Genomic DNA, 25,400 nt, shown 5'->3' on the forward strand with positions numbered 1-25,400 from the left:
GTAATTATGAACTGTCAGTAGTTGAAGACATTGATCATGGTTTCTCTGTAAGAATGAGTATTGTACGTACATAAGGGTGGCTATGGCTCCCTATTGAAATGTTGAGTGTTGACAAGCCAAAAAAAAAAATAGAGCAAAAACATAGAAGAGTGAATTTCGAGAATCACTTCTCTGCTTAAAACTTTTTTTGCAGGAGGTATAAGGCCTCCCTGCATCCCTCCATGTGGAGGGCAAACCCCTCATACTCCCAAACTTATATATACCAACTCCAAGATCACCATACCTCAGAGAAAAGGGAATAGTCTGAGAAATGTAATCTCAGAATTAATATATGTAAGTCCATTCTTTCCGAGATTGCCTCCATATTTTGGGACTCACTCTAGCAGGTCCCAACATTTCAAATGATTACCAGTAGGGGCTATAAATATAACTTTTTAGCAGAATAAAATAATAAAATTTACCAAGCTACCATTGGGTGTGTGTCTGTGTGCGTGGGTGCACAGGTGTGTTTGTAATTTAACTGCATATACACTTTTTACTGTCCATAGCCATTTATGGCTCTGTCCTGCTGGATATGGCATTTCCTAAGCAGGAAATGGATGATTAACCTTAGGAGATGTGTCTTGTCTGAGTTACTTTGTTTATTTGTTTGTTTAGTACAGAATACTATGAGAGTTATGGTTTTAAATTCAAATTATTGTCTTCCAGGATGAAGTTCAGAGCTTGGAACAGCACATTACATCAGAGTTTGCCAAACTGCGACAGTTTCTCCAGGACAAGGAACAACAGCTGATCCAACAGCTCAAGGAGGAAGCTGAAGGATTTCTGGAAAAGATGGCAAAAAACTTAGAGAAAATTGAAGAAATGAATGAGGCTATTCAGAAGCATAAATCCAACATTGAATCCACATTGCAGCAGGACGACTCTGTACTTTTTTTTAAAGTAAGAAATTGTTCACATTCTGTTCATAATGAAATGACTTGGTGTGTCACTCTGTAGTGAGACATAGAGTGTGTAAGTGCTGTTCTTACATACCCAGCATCTATGTCATGGAATCTTTGTTCACTGCTTCAGTCACTGGGAATGCTTTACCCATAACATATACACAATAACACCACTTACATATATATATATATATATATATATATATATATATATATATATATATATATATATATATATAAAACACATTTATTCATATGGCAGTAGGTGATGCATATAGTGAATAAAGAGAATTTTCTGACCGCCATCAATGTGAGTGTTCAGTTTTTAAAAGTGAGTAACACACTATATTTCTGATTGCTTCTCTCCATTAAAAAGAAACAAACAGAAACACTTTTCAGTATATGCTATATCCTTGAACAGAATACTTTATTTTGTGTCCCTGGTGCAAAAAATAACCCATTCCCATCCATCTTGTTTAAGGGTCCTAAAGTTTTACATTTTATAGAATATGGATTACAAAATCCCTTTATGAGTGACATATCCCATCAATATTACACACCCATTTATTAACCAGGTAGGCCTACTGGATGCAAAGTCCTTTTACGGGGAGACCAGGGAGCAAATGAAGGCTGAGAGACTGAAACCCTATAGAAATAGAAAGATGGTGGGCTAATGGCCCAGGGAGCTTTTTAAACACAGCCAAACAGAATTTCCAAGTGCTACTTGTTCCCTTTTATAGATCAGTTTTGTAGCACATCAGTGTCCTTTGTCTAGCAGGGACATCGGTGTCACCACACAGATAAATTTGTAGTTTTATTGTCAAGATTGCTGAATTGGGTCAGGGAAGTACTTTGCTTTACACAGATGGGAAGCCTGTTTCACAGCAGTGGAAGCCTCTGTGGGATGTATTTGTTTCTTCAGCATGTCCTGTTTAGATTGCTGGAAAGGGTAAAATTCTTAGACAGATGTCTCTGATACTATTGTTTTTTGTGAATATAGGTTCATAGGTTCATAGGTAGGTACTAGGCTATCTGCCCAAAGGCATTTATAAGCCTAGCTGAAATGTTTTGGCTTTCACCACCCCCTTAGATTAGTCCCCTGTGCCTCTGTCCAGCAGAGCCACTGAAGTGATCCCCGGGGTAAATTTCCTGTTTCCCATCCACTTGTTAAGGTTTCTTTTGAAGAGTGTTAGTGAGGAGCTCTGCCTAATGTAGATTGGAATCTTACTCCAGAGCAAGGGGAGTCTCTGGGACAGGAATCTATCCCTCCAGCACGTCCTATTTATCGTTGTGGTGAAGTTTAGATCCCTAGAGCACATGGCTCGAGGGGATATGGTTTTCTTTAGGTGGAGCATGTCCATCGATTCTGGGTTGGACATGGCCTTGTATGTCAGGCAAAGATCACCTCTAAGTAGGTGGTTTGCAACCGAGTACAGCTGGAGTTTCTTCAGTCAAGCTGCATAGGGCATCTGTTTGAGGCCTGCGATCCTCTTGGTGAGGTACTTCTGTGGTCTTTCCAGCTGTTGTAGGTGTCTTGTAAGGTGCATCCCAAATGGGGCATTGTACTCTATGATGGGTCTGATGATTGATGCGTAGAGAGGCACAATGACCTTACTGATCTGGATGCAAACCCTTTTGTGATTAGGTGAGCCACATAGAAGGATTTTCTAACCACTTTGGCAATGTGATTATCAAAGGAGAGACTGCTATCTACTTGGGTCCCCAGATCCCTTATTTCATCTTCTGTATTTAGGGGGCTACCAGCTATGTGGTAGTTTGTGGGTACTTTGTTTTTTCCAAAGGGGATGACTATGCACTTTTTAGCATTTAGCTAGAGGCCATGGTTTTGACACCAGGCATATGTCTCAATGAGACCCTTTTGAAGGATGTCTGTGTCAGCCGGAGAGTCAGTTATAACCCCTAGTTTGCAGTAGTCTGTGAACTTGGTCAGCCATAGTCCTCCTGTGCTTGCCTGTACCTCAGAGAAGTATATACTGAACAGGAGGGGTCCTAGGATTGAGCCCTGGAGAACGCCACTTGTAACCGGTTTAGAGTCAGACCTCGCTCCCGCAACTCTTACCATGTGCTTTCTGTCCATGAGCCAGTTGGCAACCCATCTCGTGATGAAGGAGTTTATGTTCAGGCTGGTGAGCTTGTCTATAATACCAAAATGGAGAATGGTGTCGAAGTCCTTTGCGAGGACTAGGTAGGCTGTGTGGACCATCTTTCCCTCATCTATAGCCTTGGTAACTGTCTCAAAGAAGTCCACCAGGTTTAGGAGGCATGATCTGCCCTTAACAAAGCTGAACTGGGTAGGGTCCAGTGTTTGGAGGTTCCCAATGTCTCTGTTAATGAGATCCATGATGATGCTCTCCATAGCCTTGCAGACCAAGCTAGTCAGGCTTATAGGGCGATAGTTCCCGGGCGCTGTTGTGGCTCCACCTTTGTGGAGCTGAATAACCGTTGCTGTGCGCCACTCTATGGGCACATAGCCTGTGGAGAGGCTGAGTTTGAACAGTGTGCTTAGTTGAGGAGTTAGTTCATCTTTGAGCTTGTGTAGGATGCAGCCTGGGGCATCATCCAGTCCCATTGATGTTGTGTTTTTGGCTTTGGAGAGGGCTATTTTAATCTGAGTGTCTGTGATTTCAGGGGCACTACATTCTTCTGGTATGGTTATAGGCCCTTTTGGGGGTGAGAGGGGGGTGAAGTTTTCACTGAACCTGTCTGCCAGGATGTTGGTGATATCGGTCGGTTCAGTGTATTTTGTGTCATTCTGCACTAACTCCGAGCACATCTGGGAATTGCCACTTAAATTCTTGACATAGCTAAAGAATGCCTTGTGGTTTTCTTTGGAGTCCTTGGCAATTTTTCTTTCGGAGCTAGCCTTGGATGATTTTATGAGGGATCGTAGTTTCTTTCTGATAATGATCAGGGATGAATTCCCTTCTTGGGATTTTACTCTTTTCTGTACTAGTTTCCTCCTTCTATTGTATAGCTTGTTTATGGCAGGGGTCCACCAGACTGGTTTCCTTTTCTTGGAGGAGTATGTCTTGGTTTTGCTTGGGATAGCATGATCCATGCATTCTTGTAGGTGCTCATAGAGTGCATTAGTAAAGGATTTTGCAGCTTGGGCAGTATTATCCTTTAGCATGGGGGGTTTGAAACTTTCCACCTCGGTCTTAAGTAACGTGAAGTTTGCTTTTGAAATGTTTTTCACAATGGTTTCTTTGACTGGGGGTGGGGGTGGAATGTGGATATCCAGAGTGATTAGTTTATGGTCAGATCTAACCAGTGAGGGGAGGACTTAGGTTCATAGGTTCATAGGTAGGTACTAGGCTATCGGCCCAAGGGCCTATGCAAGCCTAGCCAACAAGGTTCCCTGACTTATGCCACCCAAGAAAGTTATTTTCCTGTGCCACTGATGAGCAGAGACACAGAAGTGATCCCCGGGGTGAATTTCCTATTTCCCATCCACTCATCAAGATTTTTCTTGAAGAGTGCTAATGAAGAACTTTGCTTGACATATATGGGTAGCCTGTTCCAGAGTATGGGAAGTCTCTGGGATAGGAATCTATCCCTCCAGCATGTCCTGTTTATTGTGGTGACAAGGTTTAGGTCCCTAGAGCATGTAGCTCGGAGGGATTGGGATTTCTTTAGGTGTAGCATGTCCAACAGCTCTAGGTTTGACATAGCTTTATACGTTAGGCAGAGATCACCTCGGAGTAGGTGATATGCTACGGAGTAAAGCTGGAGTTTTTTGAGGCGGTCAGTGTAGGGCATTTGTTTGAGTCCAGTAATCCTCTTTGTGAGGATTGTATTTGTAAACCATAATAAATCATGGTAGTCCATGTTGCAATAAAGGCTGTCTTCCTAAATCCAAAAAGGTTCACCACGACCACTTCCAAACGTCAAATATATACCTTTATTAAATTATAAGAGTGATAGAACTATGGAAAGAACTGAAAAAGTATTGCAGAACAATAAGAATAGTATACCTTATTTGACTCTTACATATTTCCAGAATATAGGGTGGTTACAGAAATGTATCAATGAGACATGGGATTTATAGGTTCTGAGACATGGGATTTATAGGTGTGGAACACCAGTCACACATGTTGGTGATGACCAGGTCCAATATGTTGTCACCTCTGGTGGGGGTGTTGACCAGTTGATCCAGGGAATTTGAGTTTATAAATTCTAGGAAATGCTGGCAAGGGAGTTAGTACTTGAATAGTTCTCCCAGTTAATGTTTGGGTAATTGAAATCACCCAATATCAGGGTTTTTGGTAGGACCTTTATGTTTCCCAGTGTTTCCAGAAATGCGGAATGGGGGTCCTGGAACATGGTGGGTGATCTGTAGCAAGCTACAATTTGAATTGCAGTTCTGCCCATTGTTAGTTGCATGTGGATGATCTCTGAAGCATTGTGCTGTGCCACTAACCTGGAGGTGTGGGTATCCTTGATGAATATGGATACTCCCCGCCTTTTGTATTTCGGTCTGGGTTTTGTGGCCAAAATGTATGGTATAAGTTGTAGCCTGGTAGTGCTGGGGTGCTCTCTGGAGCCTTAAACCGGGTTTCTGTTACTGCACATATATCGATTTTCTCCATACTGAGTGCCTTGAGTGCATGCATTTTGAGGTTTAGACTTCTGGCATTGAGTAGCGTTACCCTCAGTTTTTTTTGTTACTTGTGCTATTTACAGCAGTGGGTTTGTCTTTGAGTCTTCCTTAAAAAAGGCACTATAGGGGTGGCAAGAGCCTTGGCCATTATTTGAAAGCCTAGAGAAGCAGCGTGGCTTGTCGAGCATGTCATCCCAGGCTGACAGACACTGGATCCCCTTTGAATGACACCAGAAGCTTAGCCATTTGTTGAAACTGATAATTCTTTCTTTATACCATTGTATCATTCTTGGTGAGGGCAGGATGTTACTCAGGGTCACATGAATGTAGGTTCATCAGTACAGGATCTGAGGAGGCCTTAAAAGCTAGGCAGAGATCTGGGGACTGGAGGGTGATCTAAGATGGTCCCCATAATTCATGTGTTGGACTCCCTGGATTCTTTTGGTAAGAAATTTCTGTTGGCATTAAAGCTGGAGCCTGTGCCTTTGCAGGTACACACCAAAAGGACAAGTGTATTCAATGATTATTCGAACAAGGGCTGAAAACAAATGTAGAGTATCTTCCCTGGACCTGGATGCAATGCCCTTACTTATAGGTTTTGCTATATAAAATGACTTCCTAACTGTGGTGGGCATGTGTTGGCCAAAGGACAGATTACTAACATCACAAGTCCACAAATCCCTATAATTTCTACCTTAAGAGGTGCATTGTGAATGTTGTAGTCTGCAGGGATGGATGAGTTACCAAAGAAGGCAATTATAACTTTTTTTGCATTCACTTTGACTCAGTGGTTCTTATATCAATTGCTCATTTGTGTGAGACCCTCCTGGAGGATGTTTTTGTCTTTGGGGGATTCTGTAAGTACCCTGAGCTTGAAGTAATCTGCAAACTTGATCAGCTGCAGCCAATTTGCATTGGCCTAGATATCTGAGAAGTAAATGCCAAACACGAGCGGTCCCAGTACTGGTCCGTGGGGAATTTCATTTATGACTGCCCTTTTAATTGAGGTGGAGTCACCTATTCTTATCTCTTGCATCTTGTTTGAAAGCTAGTTGGTTACCCAGCAGGTGGTATACAGGCTTTATTTGCATGTTTTGTAACATTTTGACTATAAAATGGGAAGCAAACAGTATCAAATGCCTTGGTCAAGTGCAAATAGGCCATGTGAATTGATTTGTCCTCGTCCTTGGCCTTTGTGCCATTCTCAAGGAAGCTCTTCAGGTTCAACAGGAAACCTAAACTGACTGAGATCCAGTGTTTATAAATTCATAATGTCTTTGCATGTAGTATCTAAGACCATTCTTTCCATGGCTTTACAGATTACACTGGTAAATAATTGGTCTACAGTTTTCCAGATCTGTAGAAGGGCCATTCTTGTACAGTAGAATGACAGTTGCTGCCTTCTAGTCCATGGGTACATTCAAGGCTTAGATTAAATAGCTTCATTAGGAGAACCTATTTCAACCCAATTAGGAAGACCCTGGTATGTTATCATGATGCATAGATGTTTTGTTCTTTGCATTTAAGAAAGCCTCTAGGACCTTTTCTGATGTGATAGCAGGGGGTCATATGGATTTTGATATAACCATAGTGGCAACTGGTGGGATGGCGGACTGATGTTTGCACTGAATTTCTTCACCAGTATGTTTGTAGTGTTGCCTGGTGCAGTAAAAGGGGTGTCATTTACCACCAGTTTGACACACTGTTGCTTCCTTCCTTTCAGCTTCATAACATAGCTGAAAAATGTCTTGTGGTTGTCTTTAGCTTGGGAGGCTCTATTTAACTCAAATTTGGCTTTAGTGGTTTTGACTAGACCCCATACCTCTCAACCTCTTAGAGCAAAACATCTGGACAAAGCCTAAAATGATAGGGGGGGCAAATAGGGACAGATATTAAATATTGCTCTTACAAACTTAGGCATTTGATAGAATACTAGGTTTTGCATTAGCATGAATTTTCTGAAGGATGTTGAGTCTTAAACTCAAATGTTTGTCATTATAGGTCAATGACCTAGGATTGTATATATACACAAAACATAGTATAATTTGAGATCTTTGTTCTGGTTTACACTTTAACAAACCAATCCAGCTGCTCACGCCAGAAATTATACTAGTGTTCCCTTATACTTTAACTTCTAGTAGTGATGTATTATCTCTGGGATTGGACTAATAGTGTTGTTATGTCCATTTTTGTTACTTGAGTTTACTCTGCTAAATGTGTCATAAGCTATATACTCTTAGTTTTTCTTAGTTATGGAGCTTTTCTCCTCAGGCCTCCCTTAAAAATGGACCTATGTCCAGTGGACTATCCTGGTTAATAAATGTAAAATAAATAAATAATAAATACATTTAATGACTTCAATCCTCAGCTATTTGCCAGAAAGGAATAGATTTTAGGAGGATCACATCAAAAATATGAGCCAAAACTCTGGACATTCTGTGAAAATCTGTACAGGTGAGAGGTATGTTAGACTCCTTATCTGCTTGTTAAGGTTTATGATTGCATTTTTGGCATGTTTAGTGTCTTTAGCCATGATTTGCTTTCGTCTTGTACAGCTTGTTTATGGCTGAAATCCACCAAAGGTTTTTTTTAATATTTTGTTTTGCTTCTATTGAGTGAGAACACCTGCCTCTGTATAGTTGTCGTGGAAGCCTGGTAGAAGGATTCAGTATAGGCAGTTGAATTATCTTAATTGGGGGGTGGGGTAAAAATGTTGCCAGTATATCACTCTGTAGCAGATATTTTGCTTTAGGATAATTTCTGAACATTCTACGGTTTAAAGGGGTGTGTGTTCCAGAACAATTTCAAAAAATTCCCCTTTGTGCTCTTACCTTACTAAAGAGGATGATACACAAGGGAGGTGCAATGGCTTCACATATTTTTGGGGATCAAATTAAGGATGTTGTTTCCCCTTGTAGGAGCTTTAACTAGTTGTTACAGGGCATAAAGAAGTCCAGGAATTTCTGTGCCTGCCTGATTAAGGGTCTGTATGTTTCCCAGTTTATGGATGGATAGTTGAAATCTTCTAGAAGTTAGGTCCTTTGCTTAGCAACTCAAGTTTGTTTAGGCTTCTTGTGTGAGTGTCCTGGGTCATGGAAGGGGATCTGTAGGTAGGCATAATAATTATTAGGGGAGATAGTGGATGATAATCTTATATTCGATTTGCATATACAAAATTGCTAAAAACTCATCAAAAACTAGGTATGCTTTACAGAGCGAAAAACTTCCTCATAGACAAAACTAAAACTATGTATCTCCTTCCCACAGTTATTTATGGTGCTCCCATCCCCACTAACTTCCAGGCTTCACAAAAATCAAAACTTGAACAATGCCATAACAAAGTTCATAAATCTGCAGTATAGCACTAAAAAGCATAAATTGGCTAGAACTGCCTCATCAACTAACATATACACAGTTTCTTACCACCTAAAAAATTATCCAGCATCCATCTGCCTATCCAGCAATAAAAATTATTCTACACACTATGTTCCCATTTGGTCATTGTGATCCACTAACCAAAAAACTGCGGTCTGTCTACAAGCCTATCAGATCTGCTGGGCATTGCCTCTAGTTGTAAGGCCTGGAACCCTTTATTCTCTGTACAACAAGTCAATACCCTTCCTCCCATCCTTCAAAACTATTCTGAAAGAATTCCTAACTAAACACTTGCCCTGTTCTTGCTTGACACCAGGATAAACTATACCCCTAGATGTGAACTAATACCTGTTCATACCTCACACCTCCTTACTCTCCCTTCTTCAGTCACTTCCTTACTTCTATCAGTTTTTCTCCCCTGGCTTTCTCTCTAAATATATCATAAGATTGTTTTACCACATTTCATATTGTAATTCCTGTTTGTATTATATTAACTTACCTTTCATTTCTCTATAAGCTGTCTAAAATGTTTCTATTAAATTACTGTCATGTAACTTGTATCTATTTTAACCAATTTTTCATATTATGTTTGATTTGATATAATCATTTAAACTGTGGTTCTTTTTTGTATTATTTTTAAAAAGTGTAAAATTATTGTTCTTAAAATGTTTTTGTAATACTTTGGAGATTTTTTTCCTAGGCCTCCACTGAAAATGGGCTGCTATCCATTTGGACTTTCATGGTAATCAAATGTAAAGCCGTATACTAAACTGTAGATCCTGAACCAGGAAGTTGGAAGGGGGACTGAAACAGGAGGCCATCCAAGTATGGAAATATTTGGACTCACAGAAGTCTGCAAAAGGCTAACACTTGGACCAGACATTTTGTTAATAACATTGGAGCTGTAGAAGACCAAAGAACAAAGCAGAGAACTGAAACTGAGAAGAACAAACAGAGAAACGTAAAAACATCCTGAACAGAGGGTGAGTGGGAATCTGAACATAGGCATCCTTTAAATCCAGAGAGACTAGAAATGCTTGGGGAAGCAACAGAGGAAAGATAATCCTTCTGGGAACCTGAAATATCCTGGAATAAAAACATGTCCTCAGCTAGGACTTAGAAACAGATTATATGTTTCATTGATCAATCATATCCCGTAGGACCAAAAGAGAAAGAGGAAGATGGCTCTGGAAGGGATAAAAGAGACTTGGAAAAAGGAAGCATGGACTTCCAAACCATGAAATACCAATGCTGGATGATAGAAAGAACCCAAGAGTTCATAGTAATCATTTGCCAGATTGGAAGAAAAAGGAAGAACCTGAGGTTCAGAGGAACCTGGTCAAGGGAGCAGAGAGCTGTATGACAGATGGAGGGAGACTTATCATGAAATAACTGCTTTTGACCATTTGAAGTCATGGTGGGCTTGTCAGAAAAAAATAAGCTTAGAAATCCTCTTACCTCCAAAAGGTTATCTAGGCTTTCTATGCAGAAAAAAGTGTTTAGAAGGATAATTACTTTGAAATTCAGGAAAAGGGGGAAAAGCATTTGTTTAAGATCCTGCATTACCGTAAATTTGTCTTCTAGGCTACTAAATAACTCTGTAACAGCAGTATGAAAAAGATTCCAGTTGTCCAATAGGGAATCCAAAAGTTTAGATTTTATATCATCAGGTAAAGCTTGCAGGTACAACCAGGAGAACCTTCTCATAACAGAATCAGATGCAGCAGTGATAGAAGATGCACCGGCAAATCAGCTGCATCATAACTGCACTGTATAGTGTGGTGAGATGCAGCAGGCCTAGAAACTACATCAGCAGATCAGCTGCATCATAAATACACTATATAGTGTGGTGAGATGCAGCAGCCCTAGAAGATGCATCAGTGTATCAGCTGCATCATAACTACATTATATAGTGTGGTGAGATGCAGCAGCCCTAGAAGATGCATCAGTGCATCAGCTGCATCATAACTACATTATATAGTGTGGTGAGATAAAGCAGCCCTAGAACATGCATCAGTGCATCAGCTGCATCATAACTACATTATATAGTGAGGTGAGATGCAGTAATCCTAGAAGATGCAAAGATGCATCAGCACATCAGCTGCATCATAACTACATTGCATAGAGTGGTAAGACACAGCTGCCCTAGAAGATGCATCAGTGCATCTGCTGCATCATAACCACATTATATAAAGTGGTGAGATGCAGCATGCCTAGAAGAATCGGTGCATCAGCTGCATCATAAATACATTATATAGTGTGGTGAGATGCAACAGCCCAAGAAGATGCATCAATGCATCAGCTGCATCATAACAACATTATATAGTGAGGTGAGATGCAGTAGTCCTAGAAGATGCATTAGCACATCAGCTGTATCATAATCACATTATATAAAGTGGTAAGATGCAGCATCCCTAGAAGACGCATCATCTGCATTATAAATACATTATATAGTGTGTTGAGATGAAGCATCCCTAGAAGATGCATCAGTGCATCAGCTGCATCATTACTACATTATATAGAGTGGTGAGATGCAGTAACCCTAGAAGATGCACCAGCACATCAGCTGCATCATAACTAGATTACTTAGACTGGTGTGATTCATCAGCCCTAGAAGATGCATCAGTGCATCAGCTGCATCATAACTGCATTGTATAGATTGGTGAGATGAAGCAATGCTAGAAATACATCACCACATCAGCTGAATCATAATTACTTTATATATTGTGGTGAGATGCAGCAGCCCTATACAATGCAACAGCACATCAGCTGCATCACAGCTACATTACATAGTTTGATGTGGTGTAGTAGCCCTAGAAGATGTCATCAGCACATTGGATGCATAACTACATTATAGTGTTCTAAGATGCAGCAGCCCTAGAATATGCATCAGCTGCATCATAACTACATTGTATAGTGTTGTGAGATGCAGCAGCCCCAGAAGATACATCAGCTGCATCATAACTACATTGTATATTGTGGTGAGATGCAGCAGCCCTAGAAAGTGCATCAATGCATCAGCTGCATAATAACTACATCATATAGAGTGGTGAGATGCAGCAGCACTAGAAGTTCCATCAGTGCATCAGCTGCATCATAACTATATTATATAGAGTGGTGAGATGCAGGAGTCCTAGAAGATGCATCAATGCATCAGCTGCATCATAACTACATTATATATTGCAGTGAGATGCAGCAGCCCTAGAAGATGCATCAGCACATTAGGTGCATCCAAGCTACATTATATACAATGGTGAGATGCAGTTGCCTTAGCAGATGCATCATAACTACATCATATAGAGTGGTGAGATGAAGCAGCATTAGAAGATGCATCAGTGCATCAACTGCCTCATGATTATATTATATAGAGTGTTGAGATGCAACAGCCCCAGAAGCTGCATCAGCTGCATCATAAGTATATTATATAGAGTGTTGAGATGCAGCAGCCATAGAAGATACATCAGTACATCAGCTGCATCATAACTACATTATATAAAGTGGTGAGATGCAGAATCTCTAGAAGATGCATCATTCCAGCAGCTGCATCATAACTAAACCCTATACAGTGGTGAGATGCAGCAGCACTAGAAAATGCATCAGTGTATCAGCTGCATCATAACAGCATTATGTAGTGTGGTGAGATGCAGCAGCCCCAGAAGATGCATCAGTGCATCATCTGCATCATAACAGCATTATATAGTGTGGTGAGATACAGCAGCCCTAGAAGATGCATCTGTGCATCAGCTGCATCATAGCTGCACCATATAGAGTGTTGAGATGCAGCAGCACTAGAAGATTGCTCAGTGCAGCAGCTGCATGATAACTACCCTATAGAGAGTGGTGAGCTGTGGCAGCCCTAGAAGATGCATCAGCACATCAGGTGTATCATAAATACATTATATAGTGTGGTGAGATGCACCAGCCCTGGAAGATGCATCAGCACATCAGCTACATCATAACTACATTGTATAGAGTGGTGAGATGTAGCATCCCTAGAAGGTTTGTCAGGACATCAGCTGCATCATAACTGCATTAAATACTCTGGTTAGATCCAGCAGATTTAGAAGATGCATCAGTGCATCAGCTGCATAATAACTACATTATATAGAGTGGTGAGATGCAGCAGCCTTAGAAGATGCATCAGAGCAACAGCTGTGACATAACTACATTATATAGTGTGGTGAGATGCAGCCACCCTAAAAGATGCATCAGTGCAGCAGCTGCATCATAACTACATTATATAGTGTGATGAGAAGCAGCAGCACTAGAAGATGCATCAGTGAATCAGCTGCATCATAGCTACATGATTTAGAGTGGTGTGATTCAGCAGCCCTAGAAGATGCATCAGTGCATTATCTGCACCATAACTGCATTACACAAGGTGGGGAGAAGCAGCAGACATTGAAAATACCTCAGCACAACAGCTGCATCATAACTACTTCATATAGTGTGGTGAGATGCAGGAGCCCTAGAAGATGCATCAGTGCATCAGTTGCATCACAACTACATTATATAATGTGGTAAGATGCATCACCCCTAGCAGATGCATCAGCTCCATCATAACAACAATGTACAGTGTGGTGAGATGCAGCAGCCCTAGAAGATGCACCAGCACATCAGCTGCATCATAACTAGATTACTTAGACTGGTGTGATTCATCAGCCCTAGAAAATGCATCAGTGCATCAGCTGCATCATAACTGCATTGTATAGATTGGTGAGATGAAGCATTGCTAGAAATACATCACCACATCAGCTGAATCATAATTACTTTATATATTGTGGTGAGATGCAGCAGCCCTATACAATGCAACAGCACATCAGCTGCATCACAGCTACATTACATAGTTTGATGTGGTGTAGTAGCCCTAGAAGATGTCATCAGCACATTGGATGCATAACTACATTATAGTGTTCTGAGATGCAACAGCCCTAGAATATGCATCAGCTGCATCATAACTACATTGTATAGTGTTGTGAGATGCAGCAGCCCCAGAAGATACATCAGCTGCATCATAACTACATTGTATATTGTGGTGAGATGCAGCAGCCCTAGAAAGTGCATCAATGCATCAGCTGCATAATAACTACATCATATAGAGTGGTGAGATGCAGCAGCACTAGAAGTTCCATCAACTACATTATATAATGTGGTAAGATGCATCATCCCTAGCAGATGCATCAGCTCCATCATAACAACAATGTACAGTGTGGTGAGATGCAGCAGCCCTAGAAGATGTATCAGTGCATCAAAGCATCAACTCCATCATAATTACATAATATAGAGTGGTGAGATACAGAAGCCCTAGAAGATGTATCCGTGCATCAGGTGCATCATAAATGCATTTTATAGTCTGTTGAGATGCAGCAGCCCTAGAAGATGCATCAGTGCATCAGCTGCATCACAACTACATAAGATAGAGTATTGAGATGCAGCAGCCATAGAAGATGCATCAGCAAATCAGTTGCATCATAACTACATTGTATAGTGTGGTGAGATGCAGCAGCCCTAGAAGATGCCTCAGCTGCATCCTACCTACATTGTATAGTCTGGTGAGATGCAGCACACTAGAAGATGCATCATTGCATCAGCTGCATCATAACTACTTTATATAAAATGGTGAGATGCAGCAGTACTAGAAGATGCATCAGTACATCAACTGCATCATAACTATATTAAATAGAGTGGTGATAAGAAGCAGCACTAGAAGGTGCATCATTGCAGCAGCTGCATCATAACCACATTATATAGAGATATGAGATGCAGGAGCCCTAGAAGATTCAACACTGCATCAGCTGCATCATAACTACATTAAATAGTGTGGTGAGATGCAGCAGCCCTGGAGAATGCATCTCCACATCAAGTCCATCATAACTGCATTATATAGAGTGGTGAGATGTAACATCCCTAGAAGATGCATCATACCTACATTATATAGTGTTGTATACAGCAACTCTAGAGGATGCATTAGAACATCAGCTGCATCATAACTACATTATAGACTGTGGTGAGATGCAGCAGCCCTAGAAGATGCATCAGTGCATCAGTTGCATCATAACTACATTATATAGTGTGATGAGATACAACAGCCCTAGAATATGCATCAGTGCAACAGCTGCATCATAACTACATTATATAGTGTTGTGAGATGCAGCAGAGTTAGAAGATGCATCAGTGTATCAGCTGTATCACAACTACATTATATAATGTGGTGAGATGCAGCAGCCCCAGAAGATTAATCAGCTGCATCATAACTACATTATATAGTGTGGGGAGATGCAGGAGCCCTTGAAGATGCATCAGTGTATTGTCTGCATAATAACTACATTATATAGAGTGGTGAGATGCAGCAGCCTTAGAAGATGCATCAGCATATCAGCTGCATCATAACTGCATTACATAGTATGGTGAGATGCAGCAGCCAAAGAAAATGCATCAGTGCATCAGCTGCATCATGTCTACATTATTTATAGTAGTGAGCTGTAGCAGCCCCAGAAGATGCATCAGTGTAACAACTTCCTCATAACTGCATTATTTAGATTAGTGAGATGCAGCAGCCCTAGAAGGTGCATCAGTGCATCAGCTGCATCATGTCTACATTATTTATATTAGTGAGCTGTAGCAGCCCCAGAAGATGCATCAGTGTAACAACTTCCTCATAACTGCATTATTTAGATTATTGAGATTCAGCAGCCCTGGAAGATGCATTAATGCATGAGCTGCCTCATAACTGCTTTATATAGTGTGGTGAGATGCAGTAGCCATGGAAGATACATCAATGCATCAACTGCATCATAACTACATTATATAGAGTTTTGAGATGCAGCAGCCCTAAAAGATGAATCAGCCCATCAGCTGCATCATAACTACATTATTTTGAGTGGTGAGATTCAGCAGCCCTAGAAGGTGCATCAATGCATCAGGTGCATCTTAGCTGCATTATACAAGGTGTTGAGAAGCATGAGGCCTAGAAAATACATCAGCACAACTGCTGCATCATAACTACTTTATATATTGTGGAGAGATGCAGCAGCCCTAGAAGATGCATCAGTGCATCAGCTATATCACAACTACATTATATAGTATGGTGAGATGCATCACCCCTAGCAGATGCATCAGCTCCATCATAACAACAGTGTACAGTGTGCTGAGATGCAGCAGCCCTAGAAGATGCATCAGTGCCTCAATGCATCAACTCCATCATAATTACATAATATAGAGTAGTGAGATACAGAAGCCCTAGAAGATGTATCAGTGCATCAGGTTCATCATAAATACATTGTATAGTGTGGTGAAATGCAGCAGCCCTAGAAGATGCATCAGTGCATCAGCTGCATCATAACTACATAAGATAGAGTCTTGAGATGCAGCAGCTGTAGAAGATGCATCAGCAAATCAACTGCATCATAACTGCAGTGTACAGTGTGGTGAGATGCAGCAGATCTAGCAGATGCCTTAGCTGCATCCTAACTACCTTGTATAGTCTGGTGAGATGCAGCACCCTAGAAGATGCATCATTGCATTAGCTGCATCATAACTACATAATACAAAGTGGTGAGATACAGCAGCCCTAGAAGATGTATTAGTGCATCAGTGCATCATAAGTACATTATATAATGTGGTTAGATGCAGCATCTCTAGAAGAAGCATCAGTGCATCAGCTGCATCATAACTATATTAAATAGAGTGGTGATATGAAGCAGCACTAAAAGATTCATCAGTGCAGCAGCTGCATCATAACCACATTATATAGATGTCTGAGATGCAGGAGCCCTAGAAGATGCAGCACTGCATCAGCTGCATCATAACTACATTATATAGTGTGGTGAGATGCAGTAGCCCTGGAGAATGCAACTCCACATCAAGGGCATCATAACTACATTACATAGAGTTGTGAGATGCAACAGCCCTAGAAGATGCATCATAACTACATTATAGGTTGTGGTGAGATACTGCATCCCACGTAGATGCATCAGATGTATCAGCTGCATCATAACAACATTATATAGAGTGGTGAGATGCAGCGGGACTTGAAGATGCATCAGTGCACCAGCTGCATTATAACTACATTATATAGTGTTGTGAGATGCAGCAGAGTTAGAAGATGCATCAGTTGCATCAGAACTACATTATATAGTGAGGTGAGATGCAGCTGCCCTAGAAGATTCATCAGCTGCATCATTACTACATTATATAGAGTGGAGAGATGCAGCAGCCCTAGAAGATGCATCAGCATATTTGCTGAATCATAAATATATTATATAGTGTGGTGAGTTGCAGCATCACTAGAAGATGCATCAGCACATCAGCTGCATCATAACTGTATTATGTAGTATGGTGAGATGCAGCAGCCCCAAAAGATTTATTAGCACATCAGCTACATCATAAATACATTATATAGTGTGCTGTGTTGCAGCAGCACTAGAAGATGCATCAGCATAACAGGTGCATCATAACTGCATTATATAGTATGGTGAAATGCAGCAGCCCCAGAAGATGCATCAGTGCATCACCTGCATCATGACTACATTATTTAGAGTGGTTAGATGATGCAGCCCAAGAAGATGCATCAGTGGATCAGCTGCATCATTGCTACATTATATAGAGTGGTGAGATGAGATGCATCAGTGCATCAGCTGCATCATAACTGCATTATATAGTGTTATGAGATGCAGCAGCTGTAGAAGATGCATCAGCAAATCAACTGCATCATAACTGCAGTGTACAGTGTGGTGAGATGCAGCAGATCTAGCAGATGCCTTAGCTGCATCCTAACTACCTTGTATAGTCTGGTGAGATGCAGCACCCTAGAAGATGCATCATTGCATTAGCTGCATCATAACTACATAATACAAAGTGGTGAGATACAGCAGCCCTAGAAGATGTATTAGTGCATCAGTGCATCATAAGTACATTATATAATGTGGTTAGATGCAGCATCTCTAGAAGAAGCATCAGTGCATCAGCTGCATCATAACTATATTAAATAGAGTGGTGATATGAAGCAGCACTAAAAGATTCATCAGTGCAGCAGCTGCATCATAACCACATTATATAGATGTCTGAGATGCAGGAGCCTAGAAGATGCAGCACTGCATCAGCTGCATCATAACTACATTATATAGTGTGGTGAGATGCAGTAGCCCTGGAGAATGCAACTCCACATCAAGGGCATCATAACTACATTACATAGAGTTGTGAGATGCAACAGCCCTAGAAGATGCATCATAACTACATTATAGGTTGTGGTGAGATACTGCATCCCACGATGCATCAGATGTATCAGCTGCATCATAACAACATTATATAGAGTGGTGAGATGCAGCGGGACTTGAAGATGCATCAGTGCACCAGCTGCATTATAACTACATTATATAGTGTTGTGAGATGCAGCAGAGTTAGAAGATGCATCAGTTGCATCAGAACTACATTATATAGTGAGGTGAGATGCAGCTGCCCTAGAAGATTCATCAGCTGCATCATTACTACATTATATAGAGTGGAGAGATGCAGCAGCCTAGAAGATGCATCAGCATATTTGCTGAATCATAAATATATTATATAGTGTGGTGAGTTGCAGCATCACTAGAAGATGCATCAGCACATCAGCTGCATCATAACTGTATTATGTAGTATGGTGAGATGCAGCAGCCCCAAAAGATTTATTAGCACATCAGCTACATCATAAATACATTATATAGTGTGCTGTGTTGCAGCAGCACTAGAAGATGCATCAGCATAACAGGTGCATCATAACTGCATTATATAGTATGGTGAAATGCAGCAGCCCCAGAAGATGCATCAGTGCATCACCTGCATCATGACTACATTATTTAGAGTGGTTAGATGATGCAGCCCAAGAAGATGCATCAGTGGATCAGCTGCATCATTACTACATTATATAGAGTGGTGAGATGTAGTAGCCCTAGAAGATGCATCAGTGCATCAGCTGCATCATAACTGCATTATATAGTGTTATGAGATGCAGCAGCCCCAGAAGATGCATCAGTGCATCCGCTGCATCATAACTACATTATAATAAAATGGTGAGATGGAGCATCCCTAGAAGATGCATCAGTGCATCAGCTGCATCATAACTACATTGTATAGTGTGGTGAGATGCAGCAGCCCTAGAAGTTGCATCAGTGCATCAGTTGCATCATAACCGCATAATACAGAGTGGTGAGATACAGCAGCCCTAGAAGATCCATCAGTGCATCAGCTGCATTAAACTACATTACACAGTGTGCATAGTTGCAGCAGTCCTAGAAGATGCATCAATGCATCAGGTGTATCATAACTAAACCATATAGAGTGTTGAGATGCAGCAGCTCTAAAATATTCATCAGTGCATCAGCTGTATCATAACTACATTATATAGAGTGGTGCGATGCAGTAGCACTAGAAGATTGCTCAGTGCAGCAGCTGCATGATAACTTCACTATACAGAGTGGTAAGATGCGACAGCCTTAGACAATGCATCAGGTCATCAGGTGATTCATAACTACATTATATAAAATGGTGTAATGCAGCAGCACTAGAAGTTGCATCAGTGCATCAACATCCTCATAATTATATTATATAGTGTGGTGAGATGCAGCAGCCCAAGAAGATGCATCAGCTGCATCATAACTACATTATATAGTGTGGTCAGATGCAGCAGCCCTTGAAGATTCATCAGTGCATCAGATGCATCATAACTACATAACAAAGAGTGGTGAGATGCAGCAGGCCTAGAAGATGCATCAGCACATCACTGCATCATAACTACATTGTATAGAGTGGTGAGATGCAGCATCCCTAGAAGGTTTGTCAGGAGATCAACTGAATCATAACTGCATTAAATACTCTGGTTAGATCCAGCAGCTCTAGAAGATGCATCAGTGCATCAGCTGCATCATAACTACATTATATAGAGTGGTGAGATGCAGCAACCCTAAAAGATGCATCAGTGAATCAGCTGCATCATAACTACATGATTTAGATTAGTAAGATTCAGCAGTCCTGGAAGATGCATCAATGCATCAGCTGCCTCATAACTGCTTTATATACTGTGGTGAGATGCAGTAGCCATAGAAGATACACCAATGCATCAACTGCATCATGACTACATTATATAGAGTTTTGAGATGCATCAGCACTAAAAGATGCATCAGCCCATCAGCTGCATTATAACTACATTATCTAGAGTGGTGAGATTCAGCAGCCCTCGAAGATGCATCAATGCATCAGCTGCACCACAACTAAATTACACAAGGTGGGGAGAAGCAGCAGGCCTAGAAAATACCTCAGCAGAACAGCTGCATCATAACTACTTTATATAGTGTGGAGAGATGCAGCAGCCCTAGAAGATGCATCAGCTGCATCATAACTACATTATATAGTGTGGTGAGATGCAGCAGCCCTAGAAGATTCATCAGTGCATCAGCTGCATCACAACTACATTATATAGTGTGGTGAGATGCATCACCCCTAGCACATGCATCAGCTCCATCATAACAACAATGCACAGTTTGGTGAGATGCAGCAGCCCTAGAAGATGCATCAGTGCATCAAAGCATCAAGACCATCATAATTACACAATTTAAAGTGGTGAGATACTGAAGCCCTAGAAGATGTATCAGTGCATCAGATGCATCATAAATACATTTTATAGTCTGGTGAGATGCAGCAGCCCTAAATGATGCATCAGTGCATCAGCTGCATTATAACTACATAAGATAGAGTCTTGAGACGCAGCAGCCGTAGAAGATGCATTAGCAAATCAGTTGCATCATAACTACATTGTATAGTGTGGTGAGATGCAGCAGGCCTAGAAGATGCCTCAACTGCATCCTAACTACATTGTATGGTCTGGTGACATGCAACACCCTAGAAGATGCATCATTGCATTAACTACATCATAACTACATAATACAAAGTGGTGAGATACAACAGCCATAGAAGATGCATCAGTGCATCATAAGTACATTATATAATGTGGTTAGATGCAGCAGCTCTAGAAGAAGCATCAGTGCATCAGCTGCATCATAACTATTTTATATAAATTGGTGAGATGCAGCAGTACTAGAATATGCATCAATACATCAGCTGCATCATAACTATATTAAATAGAGTGGTGATAAGAAGCAGCACTAGAAGGTGCATTAGTGCAGCAGCTGCATCATAACCACATTATATAGAGGTATGAGATGCAGGAGCCCTAGAAGATTCAGCACTGCATCAGCTGCATCATAACTACATTAAATAGTGTGGTGAGATGCAGCAGCCCTGGAGAATGCATCTCCACACCAAGTGCATCATAATTGCATTATATAGAGTTGTGAGATGCAGCATCCCTAAAAGATGCATCATATCTACATTATATAGTGTTGTGAGATACAACAACGCTAGAGGATGCATTAGCACATCAGCTGCATCATAACTACATTATAGACTGTGGTGAGATGCAGCAGCCCTAGAAGATGCATCACATGTATCAACTGCATCATAACTAGATTACATAGAGTGGTGAGATGCAGTGGGCGTTGAAGATGCATCAGTGCATCAGCTGCATCATAACTATATTATATAGAGTGGTGAGATACAATAGCCCTAGAATATGTATCAGTGCAACAGCTGCATCATAACTATATTATATAGTGTGGTGAGATGTAGCAGAGTTAGAAGGTGCGTCAGTGCATCAGTTGCATCAGAAATACATTATATAGTGTGGTGAGATGCAGCAGCTCTAGAAGATTCATCAGCTGCATCATAACTACATTATACAGTGTGGGGAGATGCAGGATCCCAAGAAGATGCATCAGTGCATCTTCTGCATAATAACTACATTATATAGTGTGGTGAGAAGCAGCAGCTGTAGGAGATGCATCAGTGCATCAGCTGCATCATTACTATATTATATAAAATGGAGAGATGCAGCGGCCCTAGAAGATGCATCAGCATATTTTCTGCATTGTAAATACATTATATAGTGTGTCGAGTTCCAGCAGCACTAGAAGATGCATCAGCACATCAGCTGCATGTTAACTGCATTATATAGTATGGTGAGATGCAGCAGCCCCAGAAGATTTATCAGCATATCAGCTGCATCATAAATACATTATATAGTGTGGCAAGTTGCAGCAGCACTAGAAGATGCATCAGCACATCAGGTGCATCATAACTGCATTATATAGTGTGGTGAGATGCAGCAGCTCCAGAAGATGCATCAGTGCATCAGCTGCATCATGACTACATCATTTATAGTGGTGAGATGCTGCAGCCTGCAAAGATGTATCAGTGGATCAGATGCATCATAATTACATTATATGGAGTGGTGAGATGCAGCAGCCCTAGAATATGCATCGTCTGCATCATAACTACATTGTATATTGTGGTGAGATGCAGCAGCCCTATAAGATGTATCAGCACATCAGCTGCATCAAGACTGCATTATATATTATGGTGAGATGCAGCATCCCTAGAAGATGCATCAGTGCATCAGGTGCATCATGACTACATTATTTAGAGTAGTGAGATGCAGCAGCCCCAGATAATGCATCAGTCTATCAGCGTCATCATAACTGCAGTATTTAGAGTGGTGAGATGCAGCAACCACAGAAGAACCATCAGTTCATCAGCTGCATCATGTCTATATTATTTATAGTAGTGAGCTGTAGCAGCCCCAGAAGATGTATCAGTGTATCAGCTTAATCATAACTGCATTATTTAGATTCATGAGATGCAGCAGCCCTAGAAGATGCATCAGTGCATCAGCTGCATCATAGCTGCATGATTTAGATTAGTGAGATTCAGCAGCTGAATTGCTGAAGAAAAAGCTCAATGGGGCACTTATTTGTAAGATATTCACTAGGAACTATATCTGTGAAAGGCATACAGACGAAAGTTCTCATTAGGCATTTGGACTGATAGCAAAGAAGCTCTGAGGATTGTGTGTCCATATGTCCCCTTTATACCCCATGCTTGCGTGAAGAGCATATGCCTGACATACAATGCTGCAGTGATGCAAAGGCTTTGGTATACTGGCCAAACATTACACTATCCCCAGCAGGATATCTCTAGTATAAAGAATACTGCAACATTGATAAGGACAAGCATCATATGATTCACACTGAGTATCTGGAAAATTTCACAGTAAAAAAATTAATAGCACAAATATATAATGTGGAAAACAAGATTAATAGAGCAGAAGTTAAACAAATAGAAGGTGAAGTTATGGAGTGTCTGCAAAGTGAAGGATTTACTGTAGAAATTCTAACACAGACTACATCACAGCATGATGGAGTGAGTCCCCACAATAAGAAAATCAAGAAGATTAGGAGACATGTGAAGAAGAAATATGGAGATAGGAAAGGAAAATAGATTTAATGTAGTGTAATATTTATGCAAAGGAGAAAGCAAAACTATATAATACAAAAAGAGCAGCACCAAAGATATTTGAAGAGAAATACAGGCAAAGGAATCTGGACATGGAAAACTTTACAATACAAAAAAATATAAGGAGATTGGGTTGGAGGGTTGCCTAATGGTTAAGGTGTTTGCCTTACAAACACAAGGTGCAGGGTCTCACAAGGGATAATTGGCTATGATTAAAATGGCTTGCAAAGGCAGTTAGCTTAGTACTAATCTATGAACATATGAAGAGGAAAAGTAGAAAAACATATTAGTAATGGAGAAGTCAAAGAAATATAAATTGAGGTTATGGAGTAGTTGCAAAGAGAAGGATTTAGTGTAAAAAATCAAATGCAGAAAGCACCATAACAGGATAGAGCAATAGATATTCAAATTAAGGCAAAACCAGTGGAACAGGACACAATTGGTCAGGTGCCATATGAAGACAATTTGGAGTCTTCCACAGGAAACCAGTATAAATGCTGACTTGAAGCTGAACAGCAAGGGAAGGAACAGGAAACTGTGGAAACTCTGATGCAGTCAATGTTGAGGAGTGATAGGCCAGTGAGTTCCCATACGATAGAGCAATGGATGGTACAAGATGAAGTTGAAGAGAATGTGCCACAGGAAGATGCTATAGAATCTTCTGTAGAATGCCCGCAGGAAACGGAGAACAAGGGATGTGCCCTCAGTATGGAAGAAAAGGAGTTAAGAGAAGAGTTGCTTGATTTAATATACATAGACAGATATATCAAGATCAATGAAAGAAATAGACTGCAAAAGGTTAATAAAACCCCAAAAGCCAGAAGTTTGATAAAACAAATGAACACAGTAATTAGGACTCTTCATAGAGATCCATGTGATATAACAGAAGTAAACAGAATATATTACTGTGCTGTTAAATTAATAACTGATAAAGTTCTACCACAAGAACACAGGGTAGCGAGGGAAAAGAGGGGGCGAAAGCGAATACCATCATGGAAATATCGAATAGAGAAAACTATAAAACAGTTAAGACAAAAACTGTCACTGTTAGAAGATCATAGAAGAAGGAACAGATCAACAAAATACTAAGAAAAATAGATGTGATAAAAGCAATGCACAGCATTAGAACAGACCAGAATCTATCATGTACTATTGCAAATAGCAAACTAAAAATTTCAGCACAGGTGGAAAGACTTAGAAGATATGAAGATAAATATAAAGGAAAAGTACAAAATAAGCAATTTATTGATGATCCAAAAACGTTTTATGGAGAATGGGAAATAAGGTAAAAGTAATCGAAAGACTGCCAAAAAAAGAAGAAATAGATACAATTTGGAGAAGTATCTATGAAGATCCTGTGTGTGCTAAATGGATAGAAGAAGTAAAAGAAATATTAAGAGGGTTAAATGTACAGGATATGAAATGAGGTGAAGTAACAGCCAGAGAGAGTGAAACAAAGTTAAGAAAAGCCTCTAATTGGAAAACTCCAGGCCCAAATGCAGTACCTAACTTTTGGCTTAAAGTATTAACTTCTTTGCATGAGGATTTAGTCATGAGTAAGAACTATTTATATGCACACCCCGAACAGACACCACACTTGTTAACAACAAGTAAAACAATGCTCTTACTTAAGAACGAACCTGCAAGTGACCCTAAAAATTATAGACCAATAACTTGTCTTCCAATGATATATAAACTATACACTGGAATTGACTCTGACAGAGTTTATAGTCATTTGGAAGAAAACTCAATTTTGGAAGTAGAACAAAAGGGCAATAAAAGAAAATCATATGGAACAAAGGATCATTTGTTGTTAAACAAAGTTATAGTGGAGAACTGTAAAAAAGGGGAAGAATCTAAGTATGGAATGGATTGACTACAAAAAGGCATTCAATAGTATCCCACATTCATGGAAAAAGCGTCCTTAAAAATGTATAAGATACACCCTATACTGATTGACTACATTACAGTAACCATGAAACAATGGCAGACCACTTTACAATTTTGCCATGATAAAGGGGTTCCCTATCAGAAGCCTGAAACGGTATAAGCTTGAAAATCAAAATCCTGAAACCAAAAGC

At 40.4% G+C, this 25,400-nt stretch overlaps 1 protein-coding gene across 1 annotated transcript in view; it reads left to right on the plus strand.

Annotated features, from left to right (window-relative positions):
* LOC122798673 (zinc-binding protein A33-like) overlaps positions 1-25,400 on the plus strand; it is a 251,661-nt gene that overhangs the window by 103,894 nt on the left and 122,367 nt on the right. The window contains exon 3 of the mRNA XM_044067766.1: positions 709-942. Within this exon, the coding sequence (XP_043923701.1) occupies positions 709-942 (234 nt within the window). The remainder of the gene's footprint in view (positions 1-708; positions 943-25,400) is intronic.

The sequence above is a fragment of the Protopterus annectens genome, chromosome 3.part1 (assembly GCF_019279795.1).
Source record: "Protopterus annectens isolate FY-2018-M chromosome 3.part1, PAN1.0, whole genome shotgun sequence".
NCBI lineage: Eukaryota > Metazoa > Chordata > Ceratodontiformes > Protopteridae > Protopterus > Protopterus annectens.